General features: G+C 29.0%; 1 protein-coding gene across 1 annotated transcript in view; it reads right to left on the bottom strand.

Moving 5' to 3' along the window:
* Window positions 1–4,687: 4,687 nt before the first annotated feature.
* The window catches only part of hwt (SH2 domain-containing adapter heavyweight), a 351,568-nt gene continuing 330,541 nt past the window's right edge, over window positions 4,688–25,714 (bottom strand). The window contains exons 7-8 of the mRNA XM_043042633.3: window positions 20,967–21,086; window positions 4,688–9,136 (exon numbers count right to left, since the gene is read on the bottom strand). Coding sequence (XP_042898567.2) covers window positions 8,953–9,136; window positions 20,967–21,086 — 304 coding nt within the window. The 3' untranslated portion in view covers window positions 4,688–8,952. The remainder of the gene's footprint in view (window positions 9,137–20,966; window positions 21,087–25,714) is intronic.

Raw genomic sequence — 25,714 nt, 5'->3', positions numbered from 1 at the left:
GTTATAAAAGTGTTGCGACACCACTTCAAAAAATGTACTAACTATATGTTTCACCCGGCCATTAATTTTTTAGTTTTTTTTAAAATTGTTATCATTTTTGCAACTTTTCATTTTTTATTCTATACCCAACCGTAACAGGGCAAATATAATAAAAATAACGTAGTTATAAAATTTTTAAAATTAACTAAGTTTTGTCACATGCTCTGCCTAAAAACGAATTAGTGCTAGAAGTTAAAATAAAACAATTCTATTAACAATAAATTTAAAAGCATAGTAAATTAATAAGAAATCAATAGTACTTACTTCAGTTTCAGCATGTTTTCTCTTTAAATAACCGTCCATAACGAAATGGTTACTTGAAAAACTTTTCAAAAACTTAATCGAGACACAACAGAAGAACAAGTGAAATACTAATATAAGAGGGGGGGGGGGTAGAGGAAATTAAGTCACTCTATCCTTCTAGTTGCCAAATCATGAAAGTATAACTCTAACAACCAATCAGAAAAATTTTAAACTGTCACATGCTTAACTATTTACCAGCGCAAGTGAAAGGAACTGAATTCAACACATGCGTCATAACCCAAGATCTAGCTTGTTATATGTTATCGGAATGACTCGTTCTGTAACCAGTAGTTGTGTTATCACACAAAAACACGTCAAATCTTAACATGTGTATGGTCAGCACCGTTGCCACCCAGGGAAAGCTATCATAACATTAAGAGGGGCAGAAATAATTATTTAATAACTGTTAAAAGGTTAAATGAAAAATATATCGATGAAACAGTAGGATGATATCGTTATCAAATCCTTTTTTCATTTATACACGTGTTCAGAATACAAAAGTTTAGCTTATTAACACGTATCTAACCAAGCATTCGAGGGTCAGTGGTTATGATATCCAACTACTGACCCACGAAGGCTTTTTGATGGCGTGAGTTCGATCCTCAGCCTTAATTATATTTAATAAATAATATTAAAACAGATTTAAATATTAAAATAGATTTAAAGTTATTTTATTCCCACATAGATGGCGCCACTAGATCAGAAGCATGATATCATTTATGTGTTATGTAATAAAAGATGACGTCATAACTTCATAATATACAATATCTCCCCAAATAACAAAGTTTCTAAGTGTTGCCATCCTTAAAAACTAATATTAAAAATAATAAGTGTTGCCACCCTCAATAAACTAATAAATTAAATAATATTTAAAAAAACGAAACTAAATTAAAAACAGAAACCGAAACTAAAAATATATTAGGCTTAAGAAAAAAAGAAATAAGCTCCCCATGACGCTGCAGACGAAGTTTCGATTTTCAGGCGGGCAGAAATAAGTATACGGGCAGAAATAAGCAACTTCCGGTTTGTAGGGGCAGAAATAAGCAACTGCCGGTTGGGGCAGAAATAAGCTCCGGTTGACTATGACGTCACTTCCGTACCTATAGTGCCCCACATACTACTCCGGACGTGATGTGAACTCGCTAACATGATGGATGGTTCACAATTAAACAGTTGATTTGCTTAATCTGCTCAAAGAAAAAAAAAAGATCCGGTGAAGTAAATAAAGTTTCCCGGTAATAAACAATATAGGAAGAAAAAAAAATGAGGAAAATGCTATTAACAAAAAAGAAAAAAAATGAAGAAAAAATATAATGAGCGAAAATGATATAAATATATAAACAGCATGAATCAACTAGTGGTAATCGTTCATCGAATTCTATCACAGATAAAATTCTGGAAGGGGAGTAATGTGGCGTAACTACCAATACGAATATGACGTCAGCACAAGCTAATCTTCAGCAAAATGGCGTAAAAATTAGGGCTAATTTTCTCTACATAAGTTAGAATGTTAACTAACGACAAGTAAGTTAAATACAGCGCCGTATCGCACATCGAATTAGTTAAAATATTATTCTTTTTCGTCTACTTCTTTTACTTAACTTAGAGTTATTACTTTATTGCAATCGTGATAAATTTTTGCTTTGTGTACCTGGCAACTTCGATGCATGATTAGCGTCGTGTAGAGAATTTGTAATGACGTCATCGTTCATAATCTGTAATATTTTATTCATTAGTTTAATACTTATATGAATTCGAATGGCAACAGTTTATCAGTTTATGTTTCATGGAGAATGTTAAGAATAGAAGTGGATCGCTTTTTATAATTGTAAATATTGTAATAAAGGTTTATAGAAAATTAGTAAGAGTTTTACGATGCATCTGACATTGTGGTAACCCGGACGTGATATGAACTCGCTAACATGATGGATGGTTCACAATTAAACAGTTGATTTGCTTAATCTGCTCAAAGAAAAAAAAAAGATCCGGTGAAGTAAATAAAGTTTCCCGGTAATAAACAATATAGGAAGAAAAAAAAATGAGGAAAATGCTATTAACAAAAAAGAAAAAAAATGAAGAAAAAATATAATGAGCGAAAATAATATAAATATATAAACAGCATGAATCAACTAGTGGTAATCGTTCATCGAATTCTATCACAGATAAAATTCTGGAAGGGGAGTAATGTGGCGTAACTACCAATACGAATATGACGTCAGCACAAGCTAATCTTCAGCAAAATGGCGTAAAAATTAGGGCTAATTTTCTCTACATAAGTTAGAATGTTAACTAACGACAAGTTAGTTAAATACAGCGCCGTATCGCACATCGAATTAGTTAAAATATAATTCTTTTTCGTCTACTTCTTTTACTTAACTTAGAGTTATTATTTTATTGCAACCGTGATAAATTTTTGTTTTGTGTACCTGGCAACTTCGATGCATGATTAGTTTGCTTATGATCCACATGAGAGCCATGATTTGCTATGATCCACATGAGCTTCTGTGAGTTAAGTCTCAGTGTAAATTAAAACAATCGAAATCTTTAAGAAAGAATGTGTAATTTAAGAGAACTGATACTTGAAGGGCTTGACTTTTACTCGAAATAGAATGGAAAGAACAGTTTCTAACTTAAACAAATACCACGTTTCAACAACCAATGAAGATCAAGATGCCTACACTACGTCACTTGCAGGTATCCCATTACAAATTTAAAAAAAAACTTTTGTTGGCAAATCAATGCTCAACGTCTCGTTACATTAAGAATTTTGGCAACATCTAATTGCACAAAACTGAAACTAATACAAACATTTACAAAAAATAGTTTATGAAAATATAATTATTTCATAATGCATTTTAGTAAAATCTTTTGAATTATAAATTGTTCAAGTTTTCATATCTTGATGCATTAAATATTTTTTTTTGTAAAATTTTTTTTCTATAATTTCTTTTAAATGAAAAAAACAGGACAATTTTTATAATAGTTAATTGTATATTTTAAACCGGAATTTTTTTTTTTTTTTTAAAGTTATTATTCCTTGTTGGTATCCAAAACATGCTTATATATTTATTGATTTACAGATTAAATTAATACATACTTAAAGAATGACTGGGAGAGAGAAAAAATTCACACAAACATTTTTGTTTTCAAAGATTTTATTTTTTATTTTTTCCAATTTCTAAACACAAACTTTACAATAATTTACACACACTACATTAACTGTTTCAATGGAGTAGTTTTTTCTTCTTGAATTTCTGGATTAAAGTATGATACTTAAAAATACGACTGGAATTAAGTACACAAATCCAAAGATTACCCAGCTCTATTCTTATATGTACAACCTACAGTTTCTTAATAAAATGACTATAAAAATAATTACTAAAATACTTGTAAAATTTGTAGAGATAGAAAAATGTAACAAAAAAATCCCCCAAAAACTGTACATCTAAAAAGATATACTCGATTATGCAACAATTATTTTACTCGTGAAACTGGGTAATCTTCGATTTCTTATTACTGTGAATAAAAAATAAAATAACAGTGATATTACATGCACCATCAAGACATGTATTTTGAACATTTATGCCTAGATTAAGTGAAATTTATTCATTTTACTTTTGTCAATTCATTCAATTGTTTGAGTTGCTATAATAACGTGATAGCAACTCAGTTCTTAACTTTGGTCCCTGCTATCATCAAATGAGTCTAACATACCTTCCTCTGACTCGGTATATTTATCGACAAACATCGAAACATTTAGTTTGTGGAGAAAGGCAGCAAACATCTCAACTCAACTAAAATTCTTCCTTTAAAGCAGGGATAGCAAAAAAGTCGGATAAGAGTAGCATCTGTAATTGCCAAAGAGATATTTTTAAATTGTCCATGCACTTCTGGGTATTTTTTTGTGAATTTTTAGAATTAAAAGGAAATCTTATCATAAAAATACTTACAATTTTCAGGAAAGAGCAAAGTGATCACAAAAGTTTTAACATAAATAAAAGGTACACAATTTAAAGCAGGCTGAATAAAACTACAATCTTGAATAAATTTCAATTAATAACACTTAAAATGAAATAAAAATAAAAAAAAGATTGTACTAATCATATAAAAAAAATTGTATACAAAATGTGTTAGGATAACAGTAAAAATTTATTAACGAAGTCAAAATTTTTAAAGAATAAAACCATACACATAATAAACTATTTTCGCTAATTAATTTATGATCAAAGCAAATCAATATTATTAAATAAAATCATTAAATACTTTAATTAATTCACTTTTAAATATTAGTAGATTACAATAACCACACTATTTCTCAGGTACTAAATGTTTTTCTAAAAAGAAATTCATTAAAATTACGCCATAAATACCACGTTACTTCTGTTAAATGTTTAATTATTAGGTTATTTTGATCTGAAATATTCAAACACAAAGAATGAATTAATAAATAAAATTATAAGAGCTAATGAAGGAAATTTATAAATCGTTTTAAAATGTTTCAAAGTTAACGCAAAATGCATATGCATATCCAAAGTTTTTAAGATATGAATATAAAACAATCATTAAGGTACATAGAACATTTTATGTGCACTAACAAGACAACTTGTAAATACAAAATTTCACAGCCAAAAAAAATGTGTACGGTAATGAAAATTTAAACATATCTATTTTATTTGTATAAAGTTTGAATCATATTTATAGTAAATCAGTGCACGTTGTTTTCTTGTTAAGTACTTTAAACACAGAAGAAAAGAATAATTAACAAAAAGTATATTCAAAAAAATTAAAACAATAATGAATCTTTAATGAATTTCACATGGAGGTAGACAACTAAACTAAAAGAAAACAACACAAAAATTAAGAAAAAAAATACAAAAAGCAAAACTAGAATTTAATAAGCTTCAAATGTTTCGTTAATTTTTAAAGAGTATCAATATATTTAATAAAGAAAAACTAAACATTCAAATTAATACTTAATAAAAACAAAATTCTAATTTAGTTAAACCAAAAATTTATCTCTTAATGGCAGAAAAATTCTTATAATGAAAAATATAAAATAAATTTTTAATGTATATTTTGATTATTTAATTCAAAACAATTTTACTAAAAAATTATATAAAACTCAAACTAACAAATAAATATATATTTAAAAAAACGCACAAAATAACTATGCATAAAAAGCTGAAAATAATAATTTAATCTCCTTCAATACAGATAATTATTTTTCAATTCATTTCATGTTAAATAATCCATAGAGAAAAATTTAAATTACTATTACTGAATTAAAATACATACACTAATATAAAAAAAAATAACAAACTAAAGAATCAAGATGGACAAAATTTAAAAATTTTCAGAATCAAAGAAAAGTACAATCTTGCTTTTGAAAAAGTTGAAATCTGTTATGCAGAATATAGTGTTGCGTGTTTAGGCACACGAAAACAAAAAAATATATCACAAAAAACTAACACAAATAATCTCAGTCATATTAAAATAATATAATTAAAAAGTATTAAAAAAGTAATAAATATGTACTTTTTATTAAACTATATACACGCATAAAGATGTAAAAATTAAAACATAATTTTTGATTGAAATATGAGACAATTTCTCTCCTATCCATCAGTCAGATATAGAAATTAGCGTAAGAATATTAGTTAACTAGATGGTAGAATTATTGACAATAAGTTTATAAATATATATATATGATTTCTACAATAAGAACTCACACCAATAGAAAACTTTGGCACAAAGAATTTCGAAAAATTGGAAGAGTAAGTATCGTTAAAAAAAGTTGAGTTTCTGGTTAGCTAACAGAATGAGTTTATAAACAATGAGCCTGGTGTTTTAGAGTAAATAAACATTTTACATAAATTCTAAAATTATCATAAATAAAATTGGTTAACTTTTAATAAAAGAAATAGATAGTCACAGATAAATATGGAAAATAAAAATTATTGCTCACATTTAAAGTGACATTTTGTGTACATTGCAGTATCACAGCATAAATTGCTGGTTAAGTACAAATGGTAAGTGGAATTGATACAGTGGTACTGTATTTAATGTGGCCTCTCATTTTTGCATACCTACAAACTACATCAAAACAGTATTTACAATAAACTCGTTGTCTAATAGACTACATATTCCTAAATATATATTATTTATTTATATATATATACTCTTACAATATGTTTCTATTTATAATTGTGAAAATATCTGGACTCATATAGATCAATGTGATGAATATATATCTATATATTCTTATATTTCAACATTCGTCTGGCTTCGCTTTACACAATACTTTTAATGTAATCAGACATATTTGAATTATGTTCAGGATAATATAAGAAAGATTATATAATTAAAACAGGTTTTTAGTTTTTGGTTAAGACATAGTTTACTTAGTTTTAATGATTAATAATTAATCATCTGAAGACATCATAGCTCAATAAATCCATACCAGACACAAAATAAGATAATAAAAATGCATCCTGCAAGTTTGAAATTTTGCTCAGGGTTTTTAAACTGCAAATTATTCCAATTTCTTACAATTGCACATTCTAAAAAGGCATATTTAAATAAAGCCAAATTCATATTTCACTTAAAAGTATATACAAATAGAAAAAAATAAGAATAATAAATAAACAAAGGTTTTCTTAAATGTGACTAATTTATAAGAGTAGGAATCAAATTTTCAATAATTACAATTAAATTTTCAAATGCACCATTTAAGTTTCTGATTAAAATAATTAGATTTCCAATTACAAATATTAAGTTTCCAACTGCAATACTAAAGGGTAAATTTTAATGCTTTTGTAAAAATCAAAACTAATCAGATAAGTTTATTTTTATCTATTAAATTGACATGGAATAAAAAAAAAAAGATTCCTTGAAGATGAAATAAGATCATTTAAAAAAAAAAGGTAGTTTATTTATCTTGCCAAAACTGGTGCAAAAAATATCCAAGCAGTATAAAAGAACAAAGAGAAAAGCAAATATATAATTCAATGCCCAGTATTGTGCTATCTCTCTTTAAAACCATCCGACAAAAAAATACCATTAGATGAAAATGGCGAATCTTCTCCATCGAATAGAGCCAACTTTTTTTCCTTCAAAGGTAATATTTCTGCAGTTGATGGTGGCAGCAAACAAAGCTTAAGACCGACTGCTAAAGAAATCTCAATTCTTGTCGAAACCAACCGGTTTTATCGAGTGTTTGAAAAGGCCTAACTCAGGGAAACTGGGATTTCGAACTGAAAGAAAACTGCGCCTTGAAAAAGGCTTTTTCTAGGTGTTAAAGGATCAAATGTTGATCGAAGGTAATTTCTTTCAGAGGGGGTAAAATAAAAAGAAGAAATTTGGAAACAAAACTAATTCGTGTTTCGGAAGTTCAAAGTTTGTTCTCTTATATTTTTTAATAAGGATAAAAATGCTGCATCCTGCAGTTGAAAATGGTTAGGAGTTGTTTATAAATAATATGTGAAAAAGTTTTAAAAAAAATTACTTCTTATAAAACAACTAAAAATGACTAAAAGAACCAAGAAAATGACGAGAGTGCTAAAAAATACTATCTAAAATTAATAAGTGATATTTTTATAGCAATGCCTTTGTTTGGCTCAAGGAAAAAAACAATAAAATAATCATTGAAAATGCTTTTAATTGGAGAAAGAGTTCGAAATTCACTGTTAAAAATAAACAAGTTTAATTAACAAAATTATCTTTTAACTAATCCGAAAAAAGTGATATTTTTTAAACTTCCGAATGCAAAATATACAATGTTTTTGAAACGAAGTTAGTCAGTACAAACAAAAGAAAACAACTAATCAATATTAATGACTAGTAATGATTTAACTAGCATGAGAAATTTGTTTTAATAAGGACTAGCAGTTACAAATGAGCCAGAACTTGTTTAATACTTAAAAGAAAAATTAAAACAAAATGATACAATACTCACACACAAACCTGTAATCAAATAAAATAATGGTACACACTTCAACAAAAACACAATGTCAATATTTAAAAATAAAACATTATTGATTATTTTGATTCTAAAAGTTATTATTCAAATTTCTCATTCTACGTATTTATATTTGAAATAAAGGTACTGAATACTTCAGAAAACTTTAAACTATAACAAAACACTAATATTTATTTAAATATAGTGCATATGCATTTTAAATTAGTAGGACAACAAAGTAAATCAGAAATACTAACAAAGTAGGACTAATTAGTACGATTAACGAAGTAGGATTAACGACGAGCATGGTTCAAAACAAGTGACATCATTTTAACAATGTGAAAATATATAAAGGAATTTATATATAGCTATATCATAATGGATTTTTGTATAACATAATTAGGATACATGGTATTTTAATTGCACACAACCCAATTGCCTATAAAATCTCAAATAGTCATAAATGGCAAAACAGGATATCAGCAAAGTCATGAGTTAACGTAATGAAATCACCAAACATTTCAGTACACAACAGATTCGGACGACACACAAAGGAATGTATAATAAGAGTCATACTGAATAGTTAAGAGTTTGAGCAACACGATGTCTTCCAGGGGGAGCTGCCGTCGAAAGGAAGAAGGAGGCAGCAATTGTTACAAAAGCTGGTCGATGACTGGATAAAGCAAGGACATGTGTTCGGCTCCCTTGATCGGCAGCTTGTTGATGGAATAGTGATGAATCATTTCGGGTATGCTAGAAAATGGATTACTGAACTGCCCTAGAATGAACCGGCCGTCGCTATGAACTATCTTCATGTGCATAAAGCCACGGGCACTCCTGCAACATACACAAATAATAAGTCACATCTTTGAATATAGAGTTGTTCAGAAATAGATCTCATATTTTAAAAAAATAGCACAAAAATAATAATTATGAAAACCCATAAATAAGTACAGAAAATGACAATTATGATAACCCACTAATAAGGACAATATATAATGATTACGATAGCCAAAAAATTAGTCGATAAAAAATAATTATCACAATCTATTAATAAGTAGAGAACGTAATTATTGTAATAACCTTTAAATTAGAAAATAAAAAAATACTTACGATAATACAGCAATAAGTACAAAAAATTATAATTAAGATAACCCATAAATTAGTACAGAAAAGTGATTGCTTGGTATTACTAATATGTTGTGATAAATTCGAACAAACTGGTTAAATAAATATATTACTATGCGACTCAGAATTATTTAATAAACTTTGACACTCAATAAATATTAAAAGAAATGAAAGAACTTATGGTGCCTAAACAGACTGAAATAAACTGAATAACTTTTGATGCAATGATAGAATTCTCAATTGATAAATTGCAATTTTTATAGTTGAAGATGATAGACGTAGAGTGCGAAAATAAAAAACGGACCACCCAGAATAACTTTTGATCTATTGATCGGATCTTCACGTTTTAGGACTAAATTTTAAAGTTCTTAGAGGGTGACCCTTATGCTAATTAATTAGTGCAGACGATATTTTAAGTTACGAAATCAGACACAAAAACGTACTTCCTCTGAATAAACATACCTTTTTTTCGAAGGATTCGAATTTCAAACTCACAATATATAGTGGGTAGCGACAAATTGAAAAATATAGTACCCATAGTTTGGTCAGGGGAACGATCTAAAGTTTAGACTTCTTAATTTAGTTTAGACCCTTTATTTCAAAAAAACGACTTCATAAATTCGATTTCTCAGGAGCTATTCGATCGGTTTTGCTCAGATTTTGTATTTTACCATATAAAATTATGTTCCTTAAAATGATGTAGAAGTTTTATAGCTTGCAATTCAAATTTTTTTAAACTATTACTAAATAAAATAATAAAAAAATATTTACTAAAAGTTATATTTTTCATGGAATCATCTTTGAAAAAATAAATTTTATAATTGTGTGCAAAAATTTTTCGATTCACTTAAAAAGTTTCAGAGATATGGCGAAATACGCAAAAAATAAAATTAACATTAAGGGGTCTAAACTTTGGACCTTTCTCCTGACCTAACAATGGGGACTATGTTTCCCATATTGCGGCTACTCTTTATATTTTGAGGGTCACAAATCCGAATCCGTCGAAAAAAAGGACACGTCTACTCAAATATGTTTTTGCGTCTGATTTCGTAACTTGAAATATCGCATGCACTGATTAATTAACATATTTGAAGTCACCCCTTTGAATCATTAGGATTGAGTCCTGGAATGTGAAGATCCGATCATTAGATCAAAAGTTATTCAAGGTGGTCCGTTTTTTATTTTACGCACAGAATTGAGCAAAACTATGAATTGAGTGAAAATGACAGCTTTATTTTACGAAAACAGTCGTAAAAGCCAACATCCAACAAGCATATATCAATATATGCTTGTTGGGTATAAAAGTTCGTTTTTTATCTTTTCTTTTTATAATGAGTAATACATCAAACGGTACAACGGTAATTTTAAAAAATAAAACTCAAAATTTAAACAAAATCAAAACAAGACACAAAATTTTAAAAAATACGGTTTTTAGAATCTTTATTTTTCGGGAACTGCTATTTGTCTAAAACTCTGGATTTTGGCAAGTCTTCCAAACCTTTTTCCGAACATCATTTAGTGTGATAAAGGATAAAAAAAAGTTAAATGAATTTTGCAAGTGAAATGATTTTTAAGAAAACGTGTCTAAAAATTGTTTTTAAATGTTTCAATTAACGCAGTCTTACAGAAGTAACGCACGATGGCGCAAATAGTATAAATATTGTTAGAGGCTCAAACTATTTTTCACCCCTTCTGGCTAAACTACTGAGGACAAATTTACCAGATTGCTATTACCACCCATATTTTGTGAATCACAGATCTAAATGTTGCAGATATTTTTTTTTAAGTAATTAGACTTTTGAAAGCACAATGAAACTATAAATTAAAAAAAAAAATCAAAATATAAAACTCAGAACATAAAATAGCCACATTAGAATGCAACCTAACCAAAATCTATTCTTTTGGCATCAAAAATATCACCAATTTTTAATTATTGTTTTAATTTATTAAAATGCATTAAGAACAAGACAGAAATAATCAGACAAAAATTATATACTTGGTTATTGCTTTAAAGTGCTTGCACTGAAAAGAAATTCTTTACATGTTTAAATTATCTTTTTTTTACTACTTTTGGAGTGGTAACACACATTTTTATAACAAATTAAATAAAAGCAAAGACAATATGTTTTAGTTTTTTATAACTTACTAAATAACGTTTCCTTTCTCCTTTCAAACAAAACGAAACTTTTTCATTTCTTATAACTTAAAGGATAATCTTTTCACTTTTTATGATAGAACGATGTTTTTTCATCTTTCATAATTTAATTTAAGGGAAAAGCAACTTAATTCATGTCGCGTTGGGGACATAACTTGTTATTTCACTTTTTATTTAAAAGAAATTTTAGGCGTTCCCACCCAAAACTTAGCACAAACAAGCCTGTAAGATAGGTTCAAATGCAATAAATTATGATTTACCACAAGAGCAAATTTCAAGACAAAATAATATAGAACTAAATAAGCCACCCAAAAAGAAAAGAAAAAAAGATATTCTTATGTAAGACCAGAAGCTGCTGTAAATTTATTCTACACCGTATCTCAGATGGGGGTGTCGAGCAGGACGAATTGTGATTAATGATATCACTAGCACCCCAAAAGCGACCAATGCAAGGCAGTTGTCGAATGTTCTTTTTTTCCCATTCTTCTTTTTAAGATCCCATTTTCTCTAAGTTGGCTTCCTGTATCTTCTATTCCCTTCTATGCAGTAACATCAGGAATCAAGTCCTGTGTTGACTCAGCCACAATCCCTGTTTCTTGTCAAGATGGCTGATTGCTACATTTATTTACCCTCTGTCTCTTTTTTCTTTATTTTGTCCTATTTAAGTCAAAATAAAGGAAAACGTGGTTTAAAAGAAACCAACCGGAACATTAACTTTATTGGTCCTGCCGACAAACAACAGATTTGAAAATAGACGGCGTGTATCTTTTTATGTAAGTATTATTCTAAACTAATTTAGCATACCAAGATATCAAAACAAAGAACATACAGTAGGGAGCAAAAGTTCTGACACGATTTGTTTTTCTGTTCTAAGTAAGCAAAATTTCTAAATGATGTTAATTCACTGCTTTAGTCCTCCTACATGGTAAGCAATTAATACTATACTTGAAAATTTTAAATTTAACAAACACCAAAAGAGAATTTAAAGATGGAAATCAAAAGTTTTGAGTTAGTCCAATACAATTCATGTTTTTAATACTTAAACAAAATTTATATAATAAAATTTCTCACACAGAAGTACTCCGTGGTTTGAGCAGAGGAATTCCATGCGAAATATGTGGCCTTTAAAATAATCCGTTGCTTTCTTTCTATACAAGCTGTATGCAAATTATCTTTTCGTGTTCTTAAGTTCCTAGATGCTTCGTATATAGAGCTGAGTTGTTGTACAACAAAACTGGGTACTGTTGTACTGGGTTGTTGTATGCGAAACAAAATTACAGCTGCGTCATTGTGTGCTAAACTCACTTGTTTAAGCCTCAAAGCATTAGAATTCTACTTCCCAAGTAAAAATATCAGTGTTTATTTTAATACTCTCAGTATGAAGACAGGGAAAACATGCGTTTGGCCACTCGCCTCTTGATTATTAAAAAGCTTAAACAATTTGGAATTCCCAAATTAATTGAGGGCCACATAGTAATGAAGTAGAATGATGGAAAAAGTGTTCACGATCTTCGAAGATCAAGATCACCAAGAAAAACGACTCAACTTCAAGACGCGTTGATCTGAGGAACCATAAGACGTCGTCAGAATGCAGCTGGACAGTGTGCACGCGCTTGTTTCGTATGATTGTGATTGTAAAAAAGACCCTTCATCCGAAAAAAGAATAAGATGATCCAACCGGAATGTGCAAAGGAGAGCGTAGAATGGAGAACTAAAGATTGGAAGAAGGTCCTCTGAAGTGATGAATCGAAATTCAATTTATAATTTATTGGGAAGTGATGGATGAAAATTTATTCCTCGTCCAAAAGGCACCAGAATTGATACACGGTAATCAACGGCTAAGGTTTTCTTTTTTTTATTATTTGTAACTTAGAGGATTAAGCAAATATTTTTTACTATTATTTTTGTAACATATTATATATCACTAAGCATCTTTAATTACAAGATCACATAACTTTAAATTCATTTTAATTCAAGATTCCTTTCTCTGAGAATCTTGAAATTTATATATATTATCGAAGTGTTTAACATCAAACAAGCGTAATCGATAATTTTTCGAAATTTATTCCTTTCTATTTTGTTTTTATACACTTTTTCTGCTTGGTTGCTCTTTATCTAATTTTAAATAAGTCTGATTGAAAACGGAATCGTTTCCTTATCTTTTTCTTTCTTTTTTTACTCTACGGAAAACTAAAATTTTGTTCAAAATAAAGGGGTAATATTTTGATTGCCTAAATATCAAATATTTTTTTTAAAATCAACTTACTGATCATAGAAAAATTATCTATCTACATATTCTAGCAATAAGGATAAAAGAAAAGAGAGATTAACGAAGAAAATAAAGAAAAATAGTAATAATTTTTATTTGCAGCGAATAGGCTGCAGGTATGTAGAACTCATAAAATAAGTTTAAAATATAGAGAAAATATGAAGAAAAAAAATATAAATTTTTTTTCTAAAGGTATTAAAAAAAAATTAAAAAGTTGGAATACAAAATACGGAAAAGATATAATCTGGTCATCAGCTCACACGATCATATCCGCAAAAAAAGAGTGCACTGCTTCCCCCCCCCCTCTCTCACTCACTCACTCTCTCTCTCTCTCTCTCTCTCTCTCTCTATATATATATATATATATATATATATATATACATGCACTTATTTAAAACAGTAAGTTATGTTTCTTAAAAAACAATTAAAAAACTAAGTGGATAATAAACAGAATTAGGTTCCGGAAAGTTAGTTTAAATATTTAAAGATTAAAATGCATTTAATCTCTCTCGACTAATAATAAACAATTTTCTTCTAATTCTATAAAAACAAATACAAATTTCTGGATATAAATTCCTCATTGAGCTAGAAAGCTTTTTTAACTAAAAGCTTTTTTTAAGTAACCCCTATTATGTTTTTTCTCCAGAGATTTATTGAAAAATTGAAAAACAAATAAATGCAAAGTTTAAACTACCTATCCTAAATTGCTGATCGCATTGTTTGATTGTTTTAAATTTTTGATAAAAAAAATCTTTAGAAATTATCAAATGCTATTCCTCCCAATCTAATGAAACTAAACATCTTCATATTTTTTCCTTTTTTTTGATGGAAATGTGTTGTAATGCACCATATTATCAAAATTGTGAAAAAATATCATGGAAAAGAAAATCAACATTTTAACCTCAAATCTATAAGATAGGAAACAATCCTACATATTATTTTTTCTCCATTTTCAGGTAAATTATGTTTAATACTAAACAGATTTTAAAAACAATTAAAACAAACAATCTACAACATTGTTTTTCATCTACATAAAAATAAAGTGTTTAAAAAGCAGTTTCATTACACAAATAATAAAAATAAAACTTTTACATTATTTTTTAGGATAAATATTTCAAACAAAATCCGCAATGTAAAGCGTTATGTAAAGTAAAACGTTACGAAGAATAAAAACTGTGGAAATGAAATCATTTAAAAACTATTAAAAGGAAATCATTACGAAATGAAAGCTGGAAAAATATTCTAAAATATAAAAGCGGCGGAATCAAATTATTTGTTTTAATTCTCTTCTCAAACATTTCCAGGGATTTCAATCAATTTAATGAGCAGATGCAAAATGTTAAATTATGTTACGATAAACAACCTCTCACAGATAATTCTTGCAAATTCGCTTCCTCTTTTAGCTCAAAGGAATGAAGCTATTGAAAAAAAAGTTGAATTTTAAGTTTTAACGATCGTTAAAAATCACATGTGTCATTAACGTCTAGCAGCAACAGCTATAAGCTTGTACCTCATCTGAAAAGTGTCTTCAAGCCATTAGAGAAAGAGGGATTTTTATGCTTTTAATGACATTAGAGCGCAATCAAGTAAATAAAAAAAAATCAGACCAAGATTTAATGAGCCGTAGCAGAATCATGAAGTTCTGGAGCTTTGAGTCACTGAGCGAAAAGGAACGAAGAAAAAAAAACATTTGCGGTCAAAGCAAATTTGAAGTTAAAGAAAGACATCAAGACAAGCTTAAGTTTCTTTTTTAAACAAAACAAAAAAAAGTATGAATAAAGTTAAATCAACGAATATCTGAAGTATGAAATGGAAAGAACAAAGACCAGATTTTCCTGAACGGAAGAGAGAAAAAAAGGAAAGTAATTTATAAATTTATGAAAATGAAAGAACATTTAAAAAAAATAATAAAAAAAAGCTGAATTCCATTTTAATCGAAAACATTTTTTTCCCATTTCTATCCAAAAGAAAGATGAAAAACCTATTTAATACATTATCATCTAGTATATCGTAAAGGAAAGAAACACACACATATATGAACTTAAATTGATTTATTTATTATTATTTACTCATAAAGTTTCGCGGTATCATATAAATTACAGAAATAAATACATCAATATTTAATTATAAAAGTAAGAACATTACATTAGTTAAACATTTTTAACGAAGAAAACAGGTGTGGAAAGTTATATTTAAACCGCACTTTGAGAATTTAATTTTAAAAAAATTAACATTAAAGATTTTTAAGGCTTTAAATGTTTCCTCAAAGATGTGAAATGTAAGTATACAACCAATGTCATATGTGAATACTGCGCTTAGTTCGTAAATGAAAAAAATTAATATCATAGTTATGTTATTTAAATAAACATTGCCGATAAAAATGTGTCAAAAATAATGTGCTTCAAGTCTTAAATAATTAATTAATTGTAAAAAAATTAAAATTGCAAATTTTATGTTTTAGTATCATAAACAAAGTAACAGGAATAAAATGGTTCGCAAAATATATAGGAGACATTCGAACAGCACCGAGTAGGGGATAAAAACAGTGCACAGTACTTTTAAGAAAACTACAGCCGCCATTTATCAAAATTCTCATGAAAATAGTTGTGAATTGACACCCTGCTATTTGGAGATGAATGAAAAGTAGGCTATTTGTTTGTCAATGTAGGCTTTTCGTTTTTAATAATTCAACTAGAAAAGTCAACTCCGTCAATTTAATTCTGTAATTTCTAATTAATTGAAGATTTGTTTTAGGTGAGTTCAACATTTAATTTTGTCTCTGGTTAGCTATTGTTTATAATAAGGTATCCAACTAACTTCGAAATTGTTTTTTCTAAATATTGAACTGACACCCTGCTATTTGAAGATGAATGAAAAATAGGCTATTTGTTTGACAATGTAAACTTTTCGTTTTTAATAATTCAACTAGAAAAGTCAACTTCGTCAATTTAATTCTGTAATTTCTAATTAATTGAAGATTTGTTTTAGGTGAGTTCAACATTTAATTTTGTCTCTGGTTAGCTATTGTTTACAATAAGGTACCTGACTAATTACGAAATTTTTTCTTCTAAATATTAATATAAAATTTAAAAAAAAAAAACTAATAATAGATGTTTTAATATGTGTAAAACTTATAAATCTAGCAACAAAAAAATATTATTATTGTTTTTAAATGACCAATTTTAGATAAAAAATTAGGCATTTTTTGCATATACGCTAAGCACTGTAAAAAAATTTCTATCGCTTAAAACAGAAAATCCTTTAAGGTTTAGACGGTTATAAACTATGTTTGAACTATTATCTTAAAATCAAGTGCATGTACTACTGAATAAAACATCAAAATAGTAAAAAAAAGCAAATCTTTAAAAAACTCCACACTTGTTTTTGCTAAAAAAACATGCAGAAAAATGAAATTCGACTTTTTTCTTTTAGTCTGTAGTTGAAAACATGTATGCTATAATCATAAACACTAATGAAAAATTGCAGATAGTAATTTTAAAAACAACAAGAGATATTGTGTTTAAGGGCGGTGTTAAATGCGAAAAAATCTGATTTTGAGAAAAACACATTTAAGACTTAAAACTATTAGTCTATCCACTATTATCTTGCACAAACAAAACAAACTATTAGTTTCTAAATTATTAATACTAAAGTATGTTTAAATTTATTCATTAGTAATGCAGAAAGCATCTTTATATGGAACCTTATGCCGCAATTCATTTCCTCTTAAAGCAACGAGAAATGTATAAATTTTCTCCAAAATGATGGAAAAATTTAAATTCAGTTATAAAAAATACACGATTTTTTGAAATTGTAAAAAAAAAAGGAGAAAATAAGTTTTTATGGTTGAAGAAGTTGGAGAGAAGAGAGGAAGCGCAATTAAAAAGACATTACATCGCGTGCATTGCATCGATGGAATGAATAATTATGTGATACTAGTGGAAATTTTTGCTCTTTCCGGAATGAGAGATTATTCATTTTTATCTTAAAAGACACATAAATGAGCGGCATTAATTTAAAATTAATGTTCTTCATTCCAGTTTAATTTATGATTTAATTTTCAATTTCTAAAGTAAAATGAGTGCGAAGCTACTATGTAATTTGATAACTCTTTTTCAGCAATTCTCTGTCACTCGTTTTCTCTTAAAAATTAACATTCGAAACGGAAAATTTCTTTTTTTTCGTTGTAACAAAATGGATCTAAAAAGAATTAAAATAAAAACTAAAACTCAACTAAAATTATAATATGATTATTAAATAGATAATTCTAAGAAACTGAAGCGGTAAGGTACTACTTGATTAAAAGCTTTATTCGCTTTAAAATAAGTAAGTAGGAAATAACAGTCGACATGTTTGTAGCACTCAGAAACAGACGTTGGTTTTCGAGACACGCCAGACTTGAATGAGAAGAAACAAACGTGAATTGAAATATAAAATATAAAGTTAATAACGGAAAATGGAAAAATAAAGGTGAAAAAAACATAACTCAGCTCATCTTGATACCCTGGAATCTTGTTTTATTCACACGAATGCTGATTCCCATGTTAACGTCATTAGTTCCTCACTATCACTTCATCATCACGCGTGGAAATGCAATTCACCCAGATTTGCCATTGTGATTTTTCTTGTTCTGTTTTTCATCATCTTTTTTTCTCTCACGGCTACTGCGGTTTTTCTAGTTTTGTTTCTCATCTTTATTTTCCCATTTTCTAGTATCAACTTTGCATTTTATATTTCAAATAACTTTCGTTTCTTCTTATTTACATTTGGCAAGTCTTGAAAATGGACGTCTGTTATTTAGCGCTTGAAACATGTCGACTGTTATTTCTTATTTATATATATTTTTCAATTAACTATAATATAATTAGTTTAGTCTGTTAGCTACGTTTTTACAATGACAGCCATTTAGTTCTTGTGTCATATAAATTCGGCATATAAAATACACAAATCCTTTTTAATATACATTTACATGAAAAAAAAAAAAGTTGAAAAGCATTTTAAATCCAGTGAATTAGAAAATGTTTAGGTAACAGATGCTTTAATTACGTCCATTAATTAAGATTTAATAAAATAAAATTATTTACATATATAGAATCATTAAATCAGTTTTATTGTAATTAGATGATTTTTGTGATACGTAAACATCATTTTTGTTCCATAAGTATTATAGCAATAATGTATTAAAAATACCATTCACTAAAAACAGAATATAAGTGAAGCAACGCAATCAAAATTAAATACGTTGTTTTCAAAATTGACTGTTATAATTTTTAACTTAAGTCTTAGGAGTCTTAAAGTACATAGGTGAGAGGAACGAATCAAACAAGCAAGTTAACTCAAACTATTTGATTTTTGGTTCCAAAATGTTTAAAATTTTCTCAAATCATTTATAAAAGTATGGTGTATTACAACAATTGTTCATACAATCGAAATTCCAGACTTGTTCGTGTTTTTTTTTTTTTTAATTAGGTACCTATTTTATTACTTCTTATGCATTAACACTCCAAAGGACTTTTATTACACTGCCGTTTCTAATTGTTACAGTGGTGCGATATTTTATAATTCAAAAGGTGATAGTTCCGTGAGGGTTAGTCATAAAGCATCTCAATTTTTCATTCTTTACAACAGATGGCGCGGATTCCCAGGAACAAAATTCCCATTTAGGGATTGTGAATGCGGAGATGTGATACGTGATGGAGAATGAAATGATTGGATAGAATGATAGTCGTAAGATCAAGTCTTTTTCAACTAAAAGAGAAATTACTCAGAAATAGCATTTAGAAAACGATTTGGTGGGGAAAAAAAGTATACATCGTTCAGTTGAAAATAAATTTTTAATAATAAAATGATTGATACGATATTTTGCTCCGTCGTCGATATGTTTTATAACATGTAAAATACAAAGTCCTCACCCCATCAAAATTGGAGATGCATAGAATTCCAACAAAATTATAAAAATACAATTATGGAATGGAGAATTTTAAAAGGAATTTCAGAGGAAAAAAATCATTTGGACGAAACTTACGTTAAAGAAATTTTCCAGAATCATCCGTATCGGTTTCTTCAGTTTAAACAACGATACTTTTTACAACAACCGATTAAAATTTGAATAAAATCTAAAACCATACAAATAAACAGTGTTAAACTAACAATGCAAAAGTATTGATCTGTTTAAGGAAGAACCCGGAAAAATTCAAAACAATACACCTGCCATTTCCATCAATCAAATAAAACAAAGCCTTTACTTCAATATTATAATAATAACCGTCGTTGAACAGCCGACCCAATTTTATGGGTTTACGACTACTAATGTTCAACTCCGTAGCCTTGTAATTTTGACCCCAATCCAGAAGACAAGGGAACTCCTGGATCAAGTATTGGGAGAAATTAGCCTTCGTGGAGGACTTTTTGATGGAGCTAACTCGCATTTGCATTACATAGAGAGGAAGACTATGAGAACATCTCACGGTTAGCCTGACGGCAAGGGGACTCTAACAAATGATCCGTCTACCACTGGGGATATTTCACGTTAGTATTGTGGTCAGTACAAGCCGGATGCGGAATTCGTATCGACTGGGATTCGAACCCGGTTAGCCTCATTGGAAAGCGAACGCTCTATACCCTGAGTCATTGCGGCTCTTACTTCATCAATAATAAAAAAAATATATTATGAAATGATACCAGTAGGGAATCGATTATCCGGAACGATCGGGACCATCGCTATTCCGGATAACTGATTTTTCCGGTTTTCTGAATCGCTACAAAAAGCCGTTTTTTTATTGTTAAACCCAACTAAAAAAAAATTTTTGGAAATAATCTTAAAAAGACGAAAAAACGATGAAGTAATACACTAATGATTATTTCCAAAATGATGGTAAGGTAAGCATCTTTCAAAAAAGAAAGAAAAATCCTAAAATCTTATGAGGAAAAAAAATTATTTTTTTGAAAATGGCGGGGAAATTTATTGAATTTCGTTCCGGTTATTTGGTTTTCCGGTTATCTGATTTCCAGAGAACGGGTTCTGTACTGTATAACATCAAAGTTTTGTGAAAAATAAAAAGAATCACGTAAAGGAAGATTCTTTTGCTTTCGCACATATTATGGAGAGGACTTACTTGAGAGACAGGGAATAGTCTTGTTTAGAACTCTCGCTGTTCCTCACAAGGTAGCTGCCTTCCTTGAGCACCCGCAGTAAGTTCTCGGCGTCCTGCCTACTGATGGATCCATGGTACCACCTTAAATCAATCAATCAATCAATCACAACGTTATTTTAATTGTCTCCAACATTACAATAATAAATATCACTTCTCAAATGTTTCAGAGATAGCAATGAAAATTGATTTAGTTAGAGATGTAATCCTTATATTTGCAACGTTATATTTCCAATGAGCTGCACAATTGGTCTTGCCAATGAGCAGACCTAGTGCGTTCTCCAGAGGTGGTATCCACTCTTTCAGTACCACCACAATGGGTGAGATACCGTTGGTCATGTTAATTTGGACGTCTAGTTTCTGCCACACTAGATGGCAGCACCGAGACTCTATTTGGATGCTAAAGTGCACTAGGAATTTACCGCACCGGAAATGCCAATTTAGTGCACCGGAAATGCCAAGAGCTAATAAGGCACTCCAGGAATCTTTTACATGCCGCATAATCATACACCATGGCCGCTGAGGATTTTCTGCATCCCGAAAATCCGGTGTCTGGGCCGGGGATCGAACCCGCAGACTTGGGCTCAGAAGGACGACGACAAACCAACTGCGCCACCCAGCCACATTTGCAACGTTATTAATTGAGCGATTTATGAATGTGAAAGATATCTTTGAAAATGTTAGATAAAATTAAGAAAAGCAAAATAATACATATTTAAACACAATATAACAACTTAGTTTAAAAAACTGATCATAGTACAATTTCAATAATGCTCAATAAAATAACTACAGAAAAAGAATTTATGAATTAAGAGATTTATGAATGTGAAAGATATCTTTGAAAATGTTAGATAAAATTAAGAAAAGCAAAATAATACATATTTAAACACAATATAACAACTTAGTTTAAAAAACTGATCATAGTACAATTTCAATAATGCTCAATAAAATAACTACAGAAAAAGAAAAAATAGTAAGACAAATTAACAGTTGAAAATAAAATTATTACCAGAGAATATTCATGAAAAAGTTTTATTAGCGTTAAATACATATGATATTCAATTAAGAAGTAGTATTCTCAATCTTGCATGTAAAGTGTTTAGTTCATCTAAATATCACATATTGATAAAAATAAATAAATGGTCAGTGGTGACAATCCAAATATATATGAACAATTTTTTTAAATTTTTATTAACAGCAATAAAAAATAGATTGAAATTTACAGCAAGCAAAGCTACAATAAAAATAATGCCAGTAATTTACCCCAACGTGAAATCAACTTCTGTATTCAAGTATCAATACAAGGTATTTGCATTCTAGCCAGGAAAGCTGTAAACCGCGGCATAACAATACCTGAGGGACCTCCATTAGAACACAGAGGGCAGATCATATTGTAGCAACTAATTACCTTCAAAGCAGGAACAAAGGATATTGCGCAAAACTGAGCAATATTAATTTCGACCTCTCCTGTAAGCTAGAACAGCAGAAGAGCATCCGGGATACAGGAGAATTACAAAAGACCTTGAAGGATCCCAAACTCTCCAGAAATTGAAAGCAATCTTGTCCTCTCCCTTCAATAAGCCTTCTGAAGATGAGGGTGGTGGAGAGGACAAATGTATATACCACCTGCTGAGATAAAAGGGAACGTCTTTGCCCTCCATGGGATTAGAAGGCTAATCCTCTTATTGTTCTGCTGGGTGCACCAGATAAGAGTTACAGGAGAAATAAAGAGGACAGAAGATGCTGTTTGCTTAGAAGATGTAAGCACGTGGGGGACCCCTTTATTCGGAAGCAGAAGGGGTTTTCTGCTGATGTGTTTTTACTACTGCAGCAATCTCCATGGTAATATTACCTTAATAAAGAGAGCCTTGGATGAAACAAATAGGTTATATCCCAGAAGTGTCAATGTCAGCAGGATATGACAAGAAATTAGCTTTTTTGAATGAGAAGAGGAGTAATTTAATGGAAAGATTAGGAGTGTTTTTATTTCGGCCATCGAATGTACTGCGAACAGGCTATAATGTCTCTTTGTAGCTAGAAAAATTCCAAACCAACGATCTGCAGATTGCAAAAGAAATAAAAACAAACACCTTTTAATTTGGTAATAGAAAGAATTGTGAACATGCTGTATGTTTTTAGTAGCTAGAAACATTCAACACTTAACTTTTAATCTAATGATTATATTATCACGTACTTGGACTGAATCTTAATGGCAAGACGGCCTAACCTAAAACATGCTAATTTTTTAATAAGGATGTAACGAATATTTGGCTACTATTCGGTATTCGGCTCTTATATTATTTGGAAAACTATTTTAGACAAAATTTTTTTTGGGAGAAATTAGAATAAATTTTATAAAGAAAAAATCTAAAATCTAATTTTTTATTAAACATAATTAAAAATTATTTGTAGATATATTTATAATTTGTGTTTAGACATATTTATAATAATATTTTTTAATTTGTGTTATAAAAGACAAATGAAAAAGCGAAATTTGAAGAATTGAAAATACATTATTTTATACTGAGCCCTGAGTTTTGTATTGATGATTAGTTTTAAAAATTATATTCAGGTAAGTCAATTTCGTCGTTTTTCAAAGTTTTCTATTTTAAAAATTGAGAACATTTTTTAATTTCTTTTATTTTTGCTTGTTTTTCCGTATTAACTATAAAGCAGCATTTTAACGAAACGTTTCTAATAGACTTTATTCTTTTATTGTCCGTTTTGTCTTGTACGATAAGACAGATAACCGGTTACATAGAAAATTGAGACATTTAACGTTAAAGTTATATTTCAGAACTAAGAACACTTTTTTGTTTTGTTTTTCTTTATCTCTTTCTATTAATTTTTCTTTTCATGAGCGCTTCTATTATCACAGCATTTTTGAAAGAGAGTATCTTATAAACTTTATACCTTTATGTTAACTTTTTTTCTTAAAATACGGCAATGTGAAAAAGTTAATTGAGATTTTAGAGTTAAATCTTTCATTTAAAAATTAAAGGAAGAATATTGTTTTGGTTTCTATCTAGCTTTTTCTTTTACAAAAAACCTTTTGTTGGTATGAACGTTTTTGTTATGACACACCAATTAAGAGGATTTTAACTAAACTTTTTCTTGAAAATACGGTAATTCGAAAACTAAGATGTTTAGCTTTAAAATATCTTTCAAAAATTAAGATAGATTTTTATTTTTTCTCCTTTGCTTTCGTATATTATCTTTTTGATGGGCACTTTTATGATAGAGCAGCATTTTTAAAAGCGTTTCCGAGAGAATTTATCTCGTGTAATTAAGAAATTAAGACAATTAATTCTGTGAATAAATTTAATTGTTTTCGGCGAATTTTGATTATAGATCCTCAAAATGTAGCCACAACCTGTAAAATATGGTTCCCCTCGTTTAATCAAGAGAGCTATCGGAAGTTCAGGCTGCTAAATGTTAATTTTACTTTTTTTCGCTCTAAATAGTATAGAAAATAGTATTTCGCACTAAATAGTATTCGGTGGCTGGGTGGCGCAGTTGGTTTGTCGTCGTCCTTCTGAGCCCAAGTCTGCGGGTTCGATCCCCGGCCCAGACACAGGATTTTCGGGATGCAGAAAATCCTCAGCGGCCATGTCTTATGATTATGCGGCATGTAAAAGATCCCTGGAATGCCTTATTGGCTCTTGGTATTTTCGGCAAAATTAAATTCCTAGTGCACTTTAGCATCCAAATAGGGTCTCGGTGCTGCCATCTAGTGTGGCAGAACCTAGATGTCCAAATTAACATGGCCAACGGTATCTCACCCATTGTGGTGGTCCTGAAAGAGTGGATACCACTTCTGGAGAACACACAAGGTCTGCTCATTTTGAAGACTGATTTTGCAGCTCATAGGAAATAAAAAGTATAGAAAAAATATTTTAAAATTTTTAATTTCTCAAAAATTATTAGACTAACAAGTTAAAACATTATGCATTTGGCTAATTTTGTTCAAATTTTGTCAATTCAAATTTATGTAGATTAAAATGATATAAAAACGTACTTTATATACATACTTGTATGTTTTTATGCTTACTTGTATGCTTTTATAAATATAGAATTATCCTCAGATAAGCAAGTTTTATTTAAGTATGTAAAATTGTTTTGATTTGCTTAAACCGTTCTCGGGATAAGGTGAAATACGCAATAAGTGAAATAAACATAGAGAGGATCCAAGCTTTCTACCGCTATCTAAGCATTTCGCAGCCTATTTTCCAGAGACGTTTATTTTTATATCTTGAGGCTTTTGATATCTATATCTATAATACCTATATATTTTTATATCTATAATATCTATATTTTTTATATCTTGAGGCTCAAAAATATACAATAGGTAAAAAAATGTATACTTATTCGAAAAAGTGCGTTTTTGTGTCGGGTGTTATACTTTAACATATAGTCTATAATAATTAGCATACTTATGGTCAAGACATCAAACAATTAAGATTAAGGGCTAGTATGTGAAAATTCGATTATTAGACCAACACTTATTAAGACAGCCACTTTTTATTTATTTATTTCACGCATTTTACAAGAATTTGCTATGAACTTTGAAAATAATGAACTTATTTGCATATCTAAAATTTCATTAAAAATCATATTAGTTTTGAATCCATTTACACAAAACCAATCAGACATTACATGCAAAATTAAGTATACATCGTAATTCTGATTACAGTAAAAAAGTTCTATGTTGA

The sequence above is a fragment of the Parasteatoda tepidariorum genome, chromosome 7, assembly GCF_982258835.1.
Source record: "Parasteatoda tepidariorum strain Cologne lab strain chromosome 7, Ptep-v5.0, whole genome shotgun sequence".
In the NCBI taxonomy this organism is placed as follows: Eukaryota; Metazoa; Arthropoda; class Arachnida; order Araneae; family Theridiidae; genus Parasteatoda; species Parasteatoda tepidariorum.
The sequence above is the reverse complement of the archived record's forward strand: the minus strand, read 5'-3'. Positions and strand labels throughout refer to the sequence as shown.